This window comes from Prionailurus viverrinus, chromosome A2 (genome assembly GCF_022837055.1).
Source record: "Prionailurus viverrinus isolate Anna chromosome A2, UM_Priviv_1.0, whole genome shotgun sequence".
NCBI lineage: Eukaryota > Metazoa > Chordata > Mammalia > Carnivora > Felidae > Prionailurus > Prionailurus viverrinus.
The window spans coordinates 20,177,870-20,190,870 of record NC_062562.1 but is presented as its reverse complement, the minus strand read 5'-3'; the positions used below and the strand labels follow the sequence as shown (position 1 = coordinate 20,190,870).

The window sequence follows — 13,001 nt, the reverse complement described above, 5'->3', positions numbered from 1 at the left end:
AGTAGAGGAGACTCTTGATCTCAGGGTCATGAGTTCAAGCCCCACACTGGGCATGGAGCTTAAAGAAAATAAGATGGGCAAATTAAGAAAAATAAGGGGCGCCTGGGTGGCTCAGTCGGTTAAGCATCTGACTTTGGCTCAGGTCATGATCTCATGGTTTGTGAGTTTGAGCCCTGCATCAGGCTCCCTGCTGTCAGCACAGAGCCAACTTCAGATTCTCTCTCTGTGTGTCCCTTTCCCACTCCCGCTCCCCCTCTCTCTCAGAAATAAACATTAAAAAAATAAATGAGTTAGTGGACAGGAAAGGGGGTCTGAGAGCCTCCCCAGTTAAGTTAAACACTAGTTTTACGGTTAGTTGTGCTGCCACCTAGCCCATGTCCCTCCTGGCCCCAGGCTAGGGTTGTGAGTTGCCTGGTTAGAATTCATCTCAGTTGTAAACTAAAGTAGGAATGTATCAGGGGAGTTCGGTAAGGCTGAGGTCAGAAAGGTGGACACCTTGTAATTCAACAAATACTTCTGAGCACCTGAGCTTTGGCAAGTGCTAGGTGATAACAGTCTTATGGGGAAGGTGAAGAACCAAGCTGCTCATCAAACACCGAGTGACTTGTCTCCAGCTAATTCTTGCTTTATAGAAACTGGCATTCGAAACCAAGTTAAAGGCACCCCTTCTGGTACATCAAGCCCAGAGCTCACAGATGGTGGTACAGTCCTTTCTGTACCTGGACCACAGTTCTCTCACAGGGGCTCACCCCATACCAGGAACTAGGGAGGCCCGCAGAGAAATGCAGTCCTGACTATAGGCAAACTTGCAAGGTGGAGCAAAGACTGATTCTTTGGAAAATAACAAGAAAGAGCAAAAAGTATACTATAATGTCAAGCTTTACAGCAATTCATGATTCACAAGGGCTCTTCCACACAAACATTTAACAATAGGGAGGTGATGGGGGGGCGGGGGCAACAAAACCAAAGGCGTTGGGGCATCAGCTGAGGGCAGGGCTAGGGCTAGAGAAGAGTGGTCAGAGGACATCCCCTGCTCAGCAAACTCTGGGATCCTCTTGCTTCTTTCTGTTCTGCCCCAACTTTAGTCCCAGGGCCTGTGCCTCACCTCCAGTGGCAGAGGGAAGCAGGGCAGGACCTGAGCTGGTCTCCCCAGGGGCTGATACCGGTTCAGCAGATAGGAAGCTGCCCACAGCTTTCCATAAGGCACCATGCATGGGCTTTGGTGGTTACTGAGTAGATACCCTGACATTTATGGTTTAGGAGACCTGAATCCAAACAGGCTTTTCTGCCCTTCCTGGCATTCTTAGCCAATGCCCTTAGTCCAGCTGTCCCCATCTGAGAATAACACTGGGCTGCTAAGGACAGCCCTCCTCCTGTCAGAGGAGCCTCACGTGGGTTTCCTACGTTGTAAAGGGATGTTACCATTGATACTGTGCTCTTTCCTGCCTGCCAAAGAGGGGACCTGAGGAGCTGGGCTCTCCGTACTCTTCCAGCTTTGACTGCCTGGTATAAATGCTCCCCATGAAATGGGTGGGGTTGGGGGGTGTCAACCCATTGTGTCTGGCGGCAGGGCAGGTAGGCCTGCTGTGGACCATGGTGGAGGGACGCCCAGGCTACACCCGGCCCTGGAGTGGTTCTGGGATGTGGCGTCTGAATCTTCAGTGGCCACTGCTCCTTTGGCCCTGGCTGTGCAAGGGAATCACGAACACAGAGATGTCATCGTAGGACACCTGCCCTTCCTCTGTGAGACCGTCGTCCTTTCCCTGTGTGCTATGTATCAGCATTTGGGCCAGCTCCGAGAACCTGTAGGGACCAACTGCAGATGCACTTCGGGGCCAAAGCAAAGAAGCAAAGCCAGCCCTCGGAGAACTTGCTGCACAGGGCTGGACAGACACATGGGGACCCAAACAATGCGGTCCAGCTGTGGGGCCAGGCAAGCCTCAAGCATGGGAGGGCCACAGGTCGGACCATGGAGATTTTTAGTCTCAGGGATTTCTGAACCCAGAGATTTTGGAGACCCACAGTCACCCTGCAGAAGCTTGAGACAGCCCCGATCCTGACCACCTGCCCTGAGATGAGTTCATTGTCAGTGCTGTCTCCTCAGCCATAGCTACTTCCTGCTGTTGCTGCTGGTACCGACCCAGGCACAGGCAGGTCCCCAGAAGCTACAGTACCTGTGTGGGTCCTCTCGGTTGCCAGGGAGGAAGCTCCGCACTAGTCGTGCCACCTGCTCATTGGATAGGACATCCCAGAGCCCATCAGTTGCCATGACAACCACATCCTCCTCCTGCAGCTCCAGCTGGTCCACATCCAGGACAGTCACCTGCAAGTTAAGCCTGAGGATCCTTAGCACTCCCTTCCCGGGCTCCTGCCAGCCTCATCGTCTGCCTTTCCGGGCAGACGGAAGCTGGTGTGGGCTATTGCCCACTCACCTGTGGGACAGAGAGCAAGAAGGGCTTGAGCTGAATGTTTGTGTCCAGGACTCTGAGCTGATGGTCTCCCAGGCCCCGGGAGACGGCCAGTGTTCCCAGTAACCGAGCCTGGGGACAAGGGAGATGTGAGGTGACAGCAAACAGCCCCAGAGAATGTGCAAGTAAAGCACACAGAAGTGTACTGTGGCCCTTGGGTGCCCTGGGTTGAGGGACAAACATCCTGTAGCCTTGGAGCAAACCCCATGACCCCAGCCACAGCCCCCAAAAGGGACAAAGGAGCTCCCACTTCTGCAGGGGGCAGTTTAAGAGGGGCTCTTAGAGGGTGCCATTCACTGACCTGTCTACCCTGCCCATGGATCAGTGGGTACTTGAGATCCGACTTCTCCACACACTTGTAGCTCCTACCAGGAGCAGACCCAGCATCAATCCAGGCCCTACCCACCCCTCATCTCCCCGCAACACAGAGCCCACCCTGCCCACGGGGAAGAGGACTGCCCCAAGCCCACACACTGGGCCTGACGCTAGGCCTCTCCCCACTGTCTCCCAAACCCACCCCGCTCACCAGCCTCTCATGTGGTGATCCCGGAACAAAACCTTCTGCCCTAAGTCATCCCCCTTCAGTCGCCGAGGGAACTCCAGTCGGGTGAACTCACCAGCCAGAAGCTCAGGGTAGACAAAGGCCTGGGGGTAGGAAGGCATGCTCAGATGAGGCTCTCTCTGGTGGCTTCTGGTGACCCTAGATTCAGGGTTGGGGCTCCATAACCTTCCTCTGCCAAAGGCACCTACCAGCTGCTGAATCCGCTGCCGCTCAGTCTCCGGGGTGAACTCAGAGCTCAGGGGCCGAACCTCATCTTTCCGTACCAATATGGCCCTGGATGGGGTTGGGGAAGAGAGGGAGAGGCCTGTGGAACAGGCTCCACCCTCACCCATGGCCTTTCCCAGCCACCAGGGACCAGCTCAAAGCCCCCCATGACTACCGACAGCCTGCAAAGTAAAAGCTCAGCCCTTGGGCCTGGCGCTTGAGCTGTCTGCCCTCCCTCAGATTTGCTGTCCACTCATACCTGACACACCAGGTACACAAACAACTCAGCCAGTCAATCCCTACTTCCATCCCTCCACGTCCAGCCCCCTTTCACTGTCCCACCACCTCTGGTGCCCGCCTGCCGACCCCACCCTGCCTACCCTCCAGGTACTCACCTGCTATCCCCGGCATTGGCCACATACAGCTTTCCCTGCAGGGACACAGCCACCAGGGCTGTGCAGCCGCCCACCTGGCCTGAGGCCTCCAGCTCCCGCCCGATCACCTCATCCTGGGGCAAACCGAGGCCACTTTAGCTGCTGCTTGTACTGCCACCATACCACTCTGTCCCCGATCCCCACCCTACCATTCACTTCCCCACCAACAAGCCTGGTAGTCACACCCAACCCAAAGTCTGGCTATGACTCCAGGATCCCTGTGGTTAGGAGATCTAGATGTATTCCTTGGGAGGGAGGGAAGTCCTATTCAAAACTGAGGAAGGGAAACCAGCCCCTGCACCAAGGACCATCAAGGTGCACAACGTACAATGCAGGTAAAAGCCCCTAGCACATACTAGGCACTGGATAAGTGGGAGGGGTTAGTGATGGCAATGATGACCATTACTAACAAACCAACCAACCCAATCTTGTCCTCCCAGTGCAAAGATCCAGGGAGACCACCACTGTGTGCAGGGATGCTCCACAACCCAGCGTCCCACAGGTGCCCGGTCCCTTCCCCAGCCAAAGGCCACACTCACACATTCCTGGAAGGCACTCTCCAGAGCCCCGATCACCAAATCTTCCGCCCTAATGCCCTTCTCTTCCACAAACTGGGGATCACTGGGACAGATGCTGTGGCCGCTGAGGTGCATGGGGGGCTGAGTGGCCACCATGCCCTCTACCACGGCCTCCAGCTGCCGGCGGAGGCAGGAGTGCAGGGTGTTGGCAGCCAGGATGGCTGCAGCTGGCCCACCATGCCCATCAAACAGTGCCCAGTAATGACCTGTCAGGAACTGTACAGGAAGGGCTTGGTGTCAGGCTCTGCCTGGCTTCCCCAGTTGTCCCCCCACCTGGCATGGGAAACTAGAGCAAGAACCTGCAGTCCCAGTCCCAGCCTGTTAAGACCGGCTCAGGCCCAGTTGCACTCACCTCCTCTGGGCACGAGGTCAGCCACTCCTGGTCCTCTTCAGCCCCAAACTCACATCTCCGGATGCACAGCTGCCCACAGGCTGCCTGATCCTCATTGAACTCAGATTTCTCCGCATTGATGATCCTGAGGCCAGTAAGTGATCAGAGACCCTTCAGGGACACACCCATGTCCCCACGGGCAGAGACCAAAGCTGGTACATAGAGGGAGGAGCCCTACCTCTGAAGCAGCAGCCCCTATGCTGTCCCTAACACACACCTGGACAAACATAGTGTAAGTTTCCTAACTGTTCAGTAACCTCAGGGTAAGCCAAAACTCAGGGCCCAGCGCCTCTGTGCTGACCTGGGCTGAGAGGTGAGGGTGCGGCTGTCCGAGGAGATCTGGGGCTCCTTTGCCAATCCTCCCCCCCATCTCGGCCAGATTCCCTGTCCCATACAGCACAGGCCACAACCCAGGGTGAGATGCTGCGTGCGTGTGAGGGGTATCTCCAAAGCCCGCGCGCAGTGTTGGAACTCCACCCAGGGTCCCTGTCTCATCTTGGAAGCCCCAGAGGTGCAGGTCCTTCCCAACTAGTGAGCCTCTCTGAGGGAGGCTGGAGTCCCCAAGAAAAGGCTGCGGTGGGACCGGGGGAAGGTGTCAAGAGTCCCAGATGAGGGCAGAAGGGAGGTAGCCACAAGGTTGGGGGACGGGAGCACTGGCTCAGCTTAGGCTGTTTTCCAGGACGGCCCAGCAGGGCCGGCACGGAGGCCCGGGATCGGGGTGGAGGGGTGGGGGTGGGGGGCCGCGACGGGGCACTCACTCGGCGTAGCCTGCGTTGCAGGGCAGTGAGCGGCCCCGCGCTGGACTGCGCACGGGCCGGACGTCGGGGCGGCGCGGAGCGTCAGCGGTGCCGGGGCCCGAGCCGGAGCCGCGCAGGAAGCGGGGCCGCCGGTAGGGCACGGGGCTGGAGCGCGGCCTGGGCGGCCGCGGCGCGGGCAGCGGACCCCCGGGCAGGAAGCGGCGCCGGAACCAGCCGGCGGACATGGCGCGGAGGCAGGGGGCTGCCGCGCGGGAGGAGGAAGCGGGCCGGGGGCGGGGACGGGCCGGGGAGGGGCGGGGCGGCGACGCCCCCAAACGCCAGCCTCCCGCGGGGAGTGCACGAGCGGCCTGGGCGCCCTCGGGCTTGCCGGGGCCCCTGACGACCCCAAGAAGCAAAGGCTGTTGGCAACCCCACTTCACAGGCAAGAACACTGAGACCTCCAGAGGCGAAGTGGCTTGCCCGCGTCACGCAGCCATCCGAGCGGGCGTAGTGCTGCGCCACACGCGTGGGGTGGTGGCCTTTGCAAGGGAAAAAGTCCTCCTCGTCACCCAGCGAGGTGATGGGGTCATTCCGAGCGTAGCCTGGAGGCTGGGTCCGCGTCCGTGGGGGAGCCTCCGGCCTCCTCCCGCTGGGCCCGGACCTTGCGCAAGGGTTAGATGGGAACAGGATGTGTCTGGAGGTGTCAGACTGACACGTTGAGTAAGAGTCTCAGAGCACAGGGTTCCCTCGGGTGGCCCTTCATTCCCCGCCCATGCAGCCTGTCACCGTCCACCCCCACATGAGGCTTGGTGGCCACCCTGGCGTTCCTCAACCTGAGACTCCTCTCCACACTTCAGGGACAGCCTCCCAAACCACTGCCCCTCCAGTCAAGATGTCGTCTCTGGACAGACAGCAGGATTCTCACTAGAATGTTCGTGACTGGTAGACAAGAGGAATTCATGGTCCCCAGAAAGCTCCAACCAGTCCAAGTTCAGACCTGGAACTAAGGGAAGTGAAAGAATTTCATCCCTGCTGGAGGCAAGATGCTGCAGTCTCTTAACCCCTGACCAGCTGTCACCGTGCGGTCAGCAGCAGTGTCTCCCTTCACACCTGCAAGTTAACGGAGTGCTTTGTCACCCTTCTGTCACTTAAGCCCAACTCCCTGTGCAGCACTGTTATTTCTGTCTCTTGAGGAGGACTCTGAGGCCCACAGAGGGGAAGTGTCCCGATGCCCAGGGCTCTGCTGTTTCCATTATGACAGTTCAGCTGACTCAAACTCCCCACAGGGGATTTCTCTTCCCCTTTCCTCCTCCAAAAAGGCAGCCTTGCCAACTCAAAGCCCCTGAGGCCCATAGCCCAGGGTCCCCAGGGAGAGCTTCAGGAGGAGTCCCTACCTTTGTCTGGGCTCCCAAGCCTAGCACATGCTCACATGCTGGGTGCAGCAGTGATGGAGGTTGAGTCCCAGCTCTGATGGCGAAGGCCTGCTTGTTCCAGCTGGCAAGGGGGTGGGGGCAAAATCAGAGAAAGCTTCCCGAAGGACACCTGAGCTACGGTCTATCACCGGGACAGAAATGGACCAGGGACCCAGGGTGGGGCAGGCCCAATTCAGTCTGTGGGGTCACCTCTTCATCCCTACCAGCCAACAGCTCAGAGGTTTTTAGTCTAAAATGAGAGGAAACAACACAAGCACAGTCTTTTCTCCATGCCAGTGTCTTGGACTTCGTGGGTGGGATGAATCCTGTCCTTTGAAGCGTATTCAGAGAAGCTCCTGAGATGTCATAGGTGGTCTGTTGCTCAGTGTAGCTGTGGAGCCCTATGGCAGTCCCTTCCTTCCTGTTCCAAGGAGGCCCGAGTGTCCCTTCAGTGCCACCGAGGCTCCTCTGGCTTCTAGGTGGCTTCTGGGAGCCTCTGCTCTGGCTTGGATCCCAAGCCTGACTTTCTTAGTTTTCGACCTAATTTTGCTGAAGCACATCCTCTAACAACTCTCCAAGAAAGGATGACTGGAAGGTCATTTCCTGGATCCTCCCAAGCCTGAAAGGGTTTGCCTCAAAAAAAAAAATTTTTTTTTAAAATAAGCTCTACACCCAACATGGGGCAAAATCCTTTGTTTTTGACTGATATTTTAGCTCAGAGTCTGACTTCTCTGTTCATTGTCTTTTGACTGTTGCTTCTGCTGCAGTCTAGGGCCCCTCTCATTCCCAGACCTTTAGATTGGTTGTTTGCCTTTTTCTTTCTCCAGAAGTTTCTAGTCTCTTCTGTCTCTGGTGTCTGAAATTGTAGGGGAGGTTCCTTGGGGTGGGTCTCTCTTCATTCTTGGGCTGAGCCCTCCCTGGGGGCCATGCAGCCCCCCACTTCCCAGTGACACCCTTCTCCTAACTGTTCCAATGAACGCAAGCTTGCCCCGCTCCTGGCCTGACACCTCTCCTCAGCTAACTCCGTCCGCATGTGACAGTTTGGGGTGGGGAGGAGCAAGTTTAGCAAAAAAGAAAAAGATTTTTATGCTACATTTTTTTTCACTCACAAGGAGAATAGTTTTTGTTGAGTCCCATGACTTAAAATTCAAAAGGTGGGGCTCCTGGCTGGCTCATTTGGTGGAACATTCAATGGTTGATCTTGGGGTCATGAGTTTGAGCCCCACGTTGGGCACAGAGATTACTTAAAAAACAAAAACAAAACAAAAACTTTTTTAAAAACCCACAAAATTCAAAAGGTGTAAAGTGTATTTAGTAACAAGTCTCTCCCACAACCCCATCCCCTGGCCATGCAGTTCCCCTCCCCGGAGACATCTAATATTACTAGTTTCTTATGAATCCTTCCAGAAGTGCCAGGTGTTCCGTGAAAATTCAAGCCAAAAAAAAAAAAAATTACCTATAAGACAAGAAATAATGAGTGTTGGCAAGGATGTGGAGAAAAGGGAACTCTTGTGCACTGTTGGTGGGAATGTAAACTGGGTGCAGACACTATGGAAAACAGTATGGAGGTTCCTCAAAAAATTAAAAATAGGGGCGCCTGGGTGGCGCAGTCGGTTAAGCGTCCGACTTCAGCCAGGTCACGATCTCGCGGTCCGTGGGTTCGAGCCCCGCGTCAGGCTCTGGGCTGATGGCTCGGAGCCTGGAGCCTGTTTCCGATTCTGTGTCTTCCTCTCTCTCTGTCCCTCCCCCATTCATGCTCTGTCTCTCTCTGTCCCAAAAATAAATAAAAAACGTTGAAAAAAAAATTAAAAAAAAATTAAAAATAGAACTATCATATGATCTATCAATTCCATTTCTGGATATCTATCTGAAGAAAGTGTAATCAACATCTTAAAAGCATATCTGCACCCCCATTTTCACTGCAGCATTGTTTACAACAGCCAAAACATAGAAACAACCAAAATGTCTACTGTCAGATGAATGGTTAAAGACAATGTGGTACACAACCACACACACAGGAATATTATTCAGCCATAAAAAAGGACAGTCTGCCATTTGCAACAGCACAGATGGACCTTGAGGGCTTTATGCTAAATAAGTCAGACAGAGGAAGATAAACACTGTATGATCTCACTTATATGTGGAATCTAAACAAAATTTCAAATCCATAGGCACAGAAAATGGACTGCTTGTTGTCAGAAGTGTGGGGGCGGGGTGGACAAAATGGGTGAAATTGGCCAAAAGGTATAAACCTTCAGTTATAAATAAGTGCTGGGCGGGGGCACCTGGGTGGCTCCGTTGATTAAGCATCCAACTTCAGGTCATGGTCTCAAGGTGCATGAGTTCGAGCCCCATATGGGGCTCTCTGCTGTCAGCACAGATCCTGCTTCATTCAGATCCTCTGTCTCCTTCTCTCTGCCCCTCCCCTGCTTGCTCTCTCTCTCTCAAAAATAAATATATATTAAAAAAAATAAGTTCGTTCTGTGGGTGTAATCTATAGCATGGTGACTATAGTTAATGCTGCTGTATTGCATATTTGAAAGTTACTAAGACAGTAGATTTTAAAAGTTCTCATAAGAAAAATAATTATAACTATGTGTGGTGATGGATGTTACCTAAACTTATTGTGGTCATTTCACGATATATACAAATATTGAATCTTGTTGTACACTTAACACTGATACAATGGGATTTGTAAATTATATCTCAATTTGAGTAATTTAAAAATTACATATATATAAAATCTTTCCTTCTCCCCTCCTTTTCTTTCCACAAATGATAGCATACTCTGTGCCATATCCTATACTTGAAATTTTCATAAAAGATACCTCTTTTTTTGTTAGTCCTCGAAAAGCTGCCTTATTGTTAAGGTTACAGAGTAGTCTCTGCAAAAATGCAGACTTTATGTAGCTAGCCCCCCAGTGATGGACATTTAGATTGTTTTCAGTTATTTGCTTTACAGTTTTTTTGTGGGGGCGATATTGGTAGGATCAGTTCCTAGTAATGGAATTGCTGGGTCAAAGGCATTTGTTGTTCATAGCAGCACCATTCACAATAGCCAAAAGTGGAAACAACACAAATGTCATCAGCTGGATGAATGGATAAACAAATTCTGGTATATACGCACAATGGAATATTATTCAGCCATAAAAAAGAACGAAGTACTGATATGTGCTACAATGTAGATGAACCTCCAAACAATTATGCTAAGTGAAAAAGAGCCAGATATAAAAGGTCACATGTTTTATGCCTCCATTCATATGAACTATCCAGAATAGGTAAATCCATGGAAATAGAAAGAAGACTGGTGGTTGCAGGGACCGGAGGAGGGAGGAATGGGGAGTCACTGCTTAACAGGTACGGTTTTCTTTTGGGGTGATGAATTTTTTTTTTTAAATAGGCTTCACACTCAGCACAGAGCCCAATGCAGGGCTTGAACTCACAACCCTGAGGCCAAGACCTGAGCTGAGGGGAGCCTGGGTGGCTCAGTCAGTTAAGTGTCCGATTCTTGACTTCGGCTCAGGTCATGATCTTGCGGTTCGTGAGTTTGAGCCCCTCATTGGACTCTGCACTGACAGTGTGGAGCCTGCTTGGGATTCTCCCTCTCTCTCTCTCTCTCTCCCTCCCTCTCTCTCTGCCCTTCCCCTGCTTGTGCTCTCTCTCTCTCTCTCAAAATAAATAAACATAAAAAAAAAAAAGAGCTGAGATCAAGAGTTGAACACCTAACCAACCGTGCCACCCAGCACCCAGGCACCCCAATGAAAATGTTCTAGAACAGGAGATGGTGGTTGCACAACATAGTGATTGTACTGCCTTGATCCCTTTAAGATGGTTAATTTTGTTATGTGAATTTCACTTCAATTAAAAAAAAAGGGGGGTATACATATTCACAATTTTGTAGATATTGTTCTACATGAAGGTTTACTCTTCCATCAGCCTATTTTCCCATAGTATTTCATTAAGGTTTTTAATCTTTCTCTATAGATAAAAATATGGAAGTCTAGTTTGATTTCCATTTATCTTATTAAGAAGGGATAACCAATTTCTATAGGTCTGAGAGACCTATTTGTATTTCTTTTTCTGTGGGTAGTCTGTACTCTTTTACCCCATTTCTTAGTGAGATTTTGGGGTTCTTTCTTATTGACTTATGAGAGCTCTTTATTTTGAAATGAGTTACAAGTATGTTGTTTGTAGCCAATTACAGTTTATTGTTTGTATTTTGACTTTGATGGTGGCTTTTTCCATGTAGACTTTTATTTTTTTATTTAATTTTTTTTTCAACGTTTATTTATTTTTGGGACAGAGAGAGACAGAGCATGAACGGGCAAGGGGCAGAGAGAGAGGGAGACACAGAATCGGAAACAGGCTCCAGGCTCTGAGCCATCAGCCCAGAGCTGGACGCGGCGCTCGAACTCATGGACCGCGAGATCGTAATCTGGCTGAAGTCGGACGCTTAACCGACTGCGCCACCCAGGCGCCCCTCCATGTAGACTTTTAATTTTTTAATGTTTATTTATTTTTGAGAGAGAGAGAGAGAGAGAGCAATTGGAGGAGAGGCAGGAGAGAGGGGACAGAGGATTTGAAGTACACTGACAGCAGAGAGCCCAATGCGGAGCTTGAACTCAGAAACCATGAGATCACGACCTGAGCCGAAGTCGGACGCTCAACTGATGAGCCACCCAGACACCCCTAGACTTCCAATTTTTTTTTAATTTAATATAAATGAATTTACATATTTTTTTTTCTTTTATGCCTTTTGAGTTTGGTGACATACTCAGAAGGCCCCCTTCACTCCAAGATTCTACAAACTTTTCCCTTTTTTCTTCAGTATTTTTATAGTTCACTCTTGTTGTTGTTTTTAACATTTAAACTTTTGATCCACATGAAAAAACCAGTATGTTCTAATAATTTCGATGGCTGACTCTGTGTTGAGAAACATCAGAAAGAATGGAGCAATCAACCTGTTTCTGGATACTGTGTTCATCCCAGGACTCATCTGAGGAGCCATGTGCAGCTTTCTCATCTTTCTGCCTGAAACCAGATCTCAGCCAGAGATGGAGTCTGTTTGGGTACTCTGCTGGCCCTTGGGCTCCCTGCCTGCATCCCAGGCTCTGAAGCTGAGTGGGACTGTCTCCCAGTGCATTTCCTTCCCTGGTCAAACCTTCATCATTGAGGTGTGAGATTGTGATGGAAGGCTCAAGGGCCACTGAACAAAAGGATTTCTCCTCCTTTGTTCCATATCTTGAGTATGGAAACTCAAGGAAACTAAGGAAACTAACCTAAGGAAACTAAGGTTCTTGTGGACACTCACTACCTTGTCGACCTGCATCAAATCACTTCATCTCTCCAAACCTCAGATTCTTCAACTGTAAAAGAGAGACAATAACACCTACCTCCTAGGGTTGTCAGGAGGATTAAATGTGTCCAGTGCATAGTAAGTGTGCAACATAAAGACTCTAATTATTTTTAAGTGAACTCTATGCCCAACATGGGGCTTGAACTCATGACCCTGAGATCAAGAGTTGCACGCTCTACTGACTGAGCCAGCCAGGTGCCCTGAGACTCTAGTTGTTTATTCATTTGTTTAGTTGGCAAATAATTCTGAACACTTACCAATGTTGAGCACTGTTCTAGGTGTTGGGGATACAGCAGGAACAGAACTTAACTACTGGTAAAGGGAAGACAATAAACAAATAAGCAGGTAAGTATATGTATCAGGCAGTGATGGGGAGCCTGGGTGGCTCAGTCAGTTAAGTGTCCAACTCTCGATTCCAGCTCAGGTCATGATCTCACGGTTCTTGGGTTCAAGACTAGTGTCGGGCTGCATGCTGATGGTGCAGAGGCTACTTGGGATTCTCTATATATATCTCAAAATAAATAAACTTAAGAGAGAGAGAGAGAGAGAGAGGGAGAGAGAATGATGTAGGCAGTGGTAAGCCAGGCAACAGGGAGACCTTACAGTTAAGGTAGTCACAGTTCATTCAGTGATAGACATTTCTACAGGGAACATAACTTTATTGTTTTTCATTAACCTGTTTTCTTGGCTAATTCCTGTTTCCAAGAAGTTGATGCTCTTATGCTTCTGTGGAATTGCCAAGTGCTCTGATGGAAGTGGCCAGGTCTGAGAGCTGATGTAACTGTTGGCTCTGTGTTGCTGTCCCATCTGTGCTGTGGCAGGGCTGAGTTGGGGACCTGCCTGTGAGCTATTCTCCCAA

The 13,001-nt window shown here is 51.0% G+C and overlaps 1 protein-coding gene across 1 annotated transcript; it reads right to left on the bottom strand.

The window, feature by feature from the left end:
* Positions 1-861: 861 nt before the first annotated feature.
* PPM1M (protein phosphatase, Mg2+/Mn2+ dependent 1M) lies at positions 862-6,728 on the bottom strand. Its single transcript, XM_047850317.1, has 10 exons — positions 5,396-6,728; positions 4,599-4,722; positions 4,208-4,462; positions 3,630-3,742; positions 3,219-3,303; positions 2,995-3,113; positions 2,770-2,833; positions 2,433-2,540; positions 2,175-2,323; positions 862-1,803 (listed from the first exon to the last, which is right to left on the bottom strand). Exons 1-10 carry the CDS (start codon positions 5,617-5,619, stop codon positions 1,659-1,661), a joined length of 1,386 nt encoding a protein of 461 aa, XP_047706273.1. The 5' UTR covers positions 5,620-6,728; the 3' UTR covers positions 862-1,658.
* Positions 6,729-13,001: the final 6,273 nt, after the last annotated feature.

Bases quoted from the DNA above. Each gene is read 5' to 3' on its own strand.
- PPM1M (XM_047850317.1), bottom strand. From the start codon at position 5,619: ATGTCCGCCGGCTGGTTCCGGCGCCGCTTCCTGCCCGGGGGTCCGCTG. The intron at 2,834-2,994 runs GTGAGCGGGGTG...TGCTCCTGGTAG, and splicing joins GATCACCACATGAGAGGCTG to GAGCTACAAGTGTGTGGAGA. The intron at 1,804-2,174 runs GTACTGTAGCTT...TGGTCCCTACAG, and splicing joins AACCGAGAGGACCCACACAG to GTTCTCGGAGCTGGCCCAAA.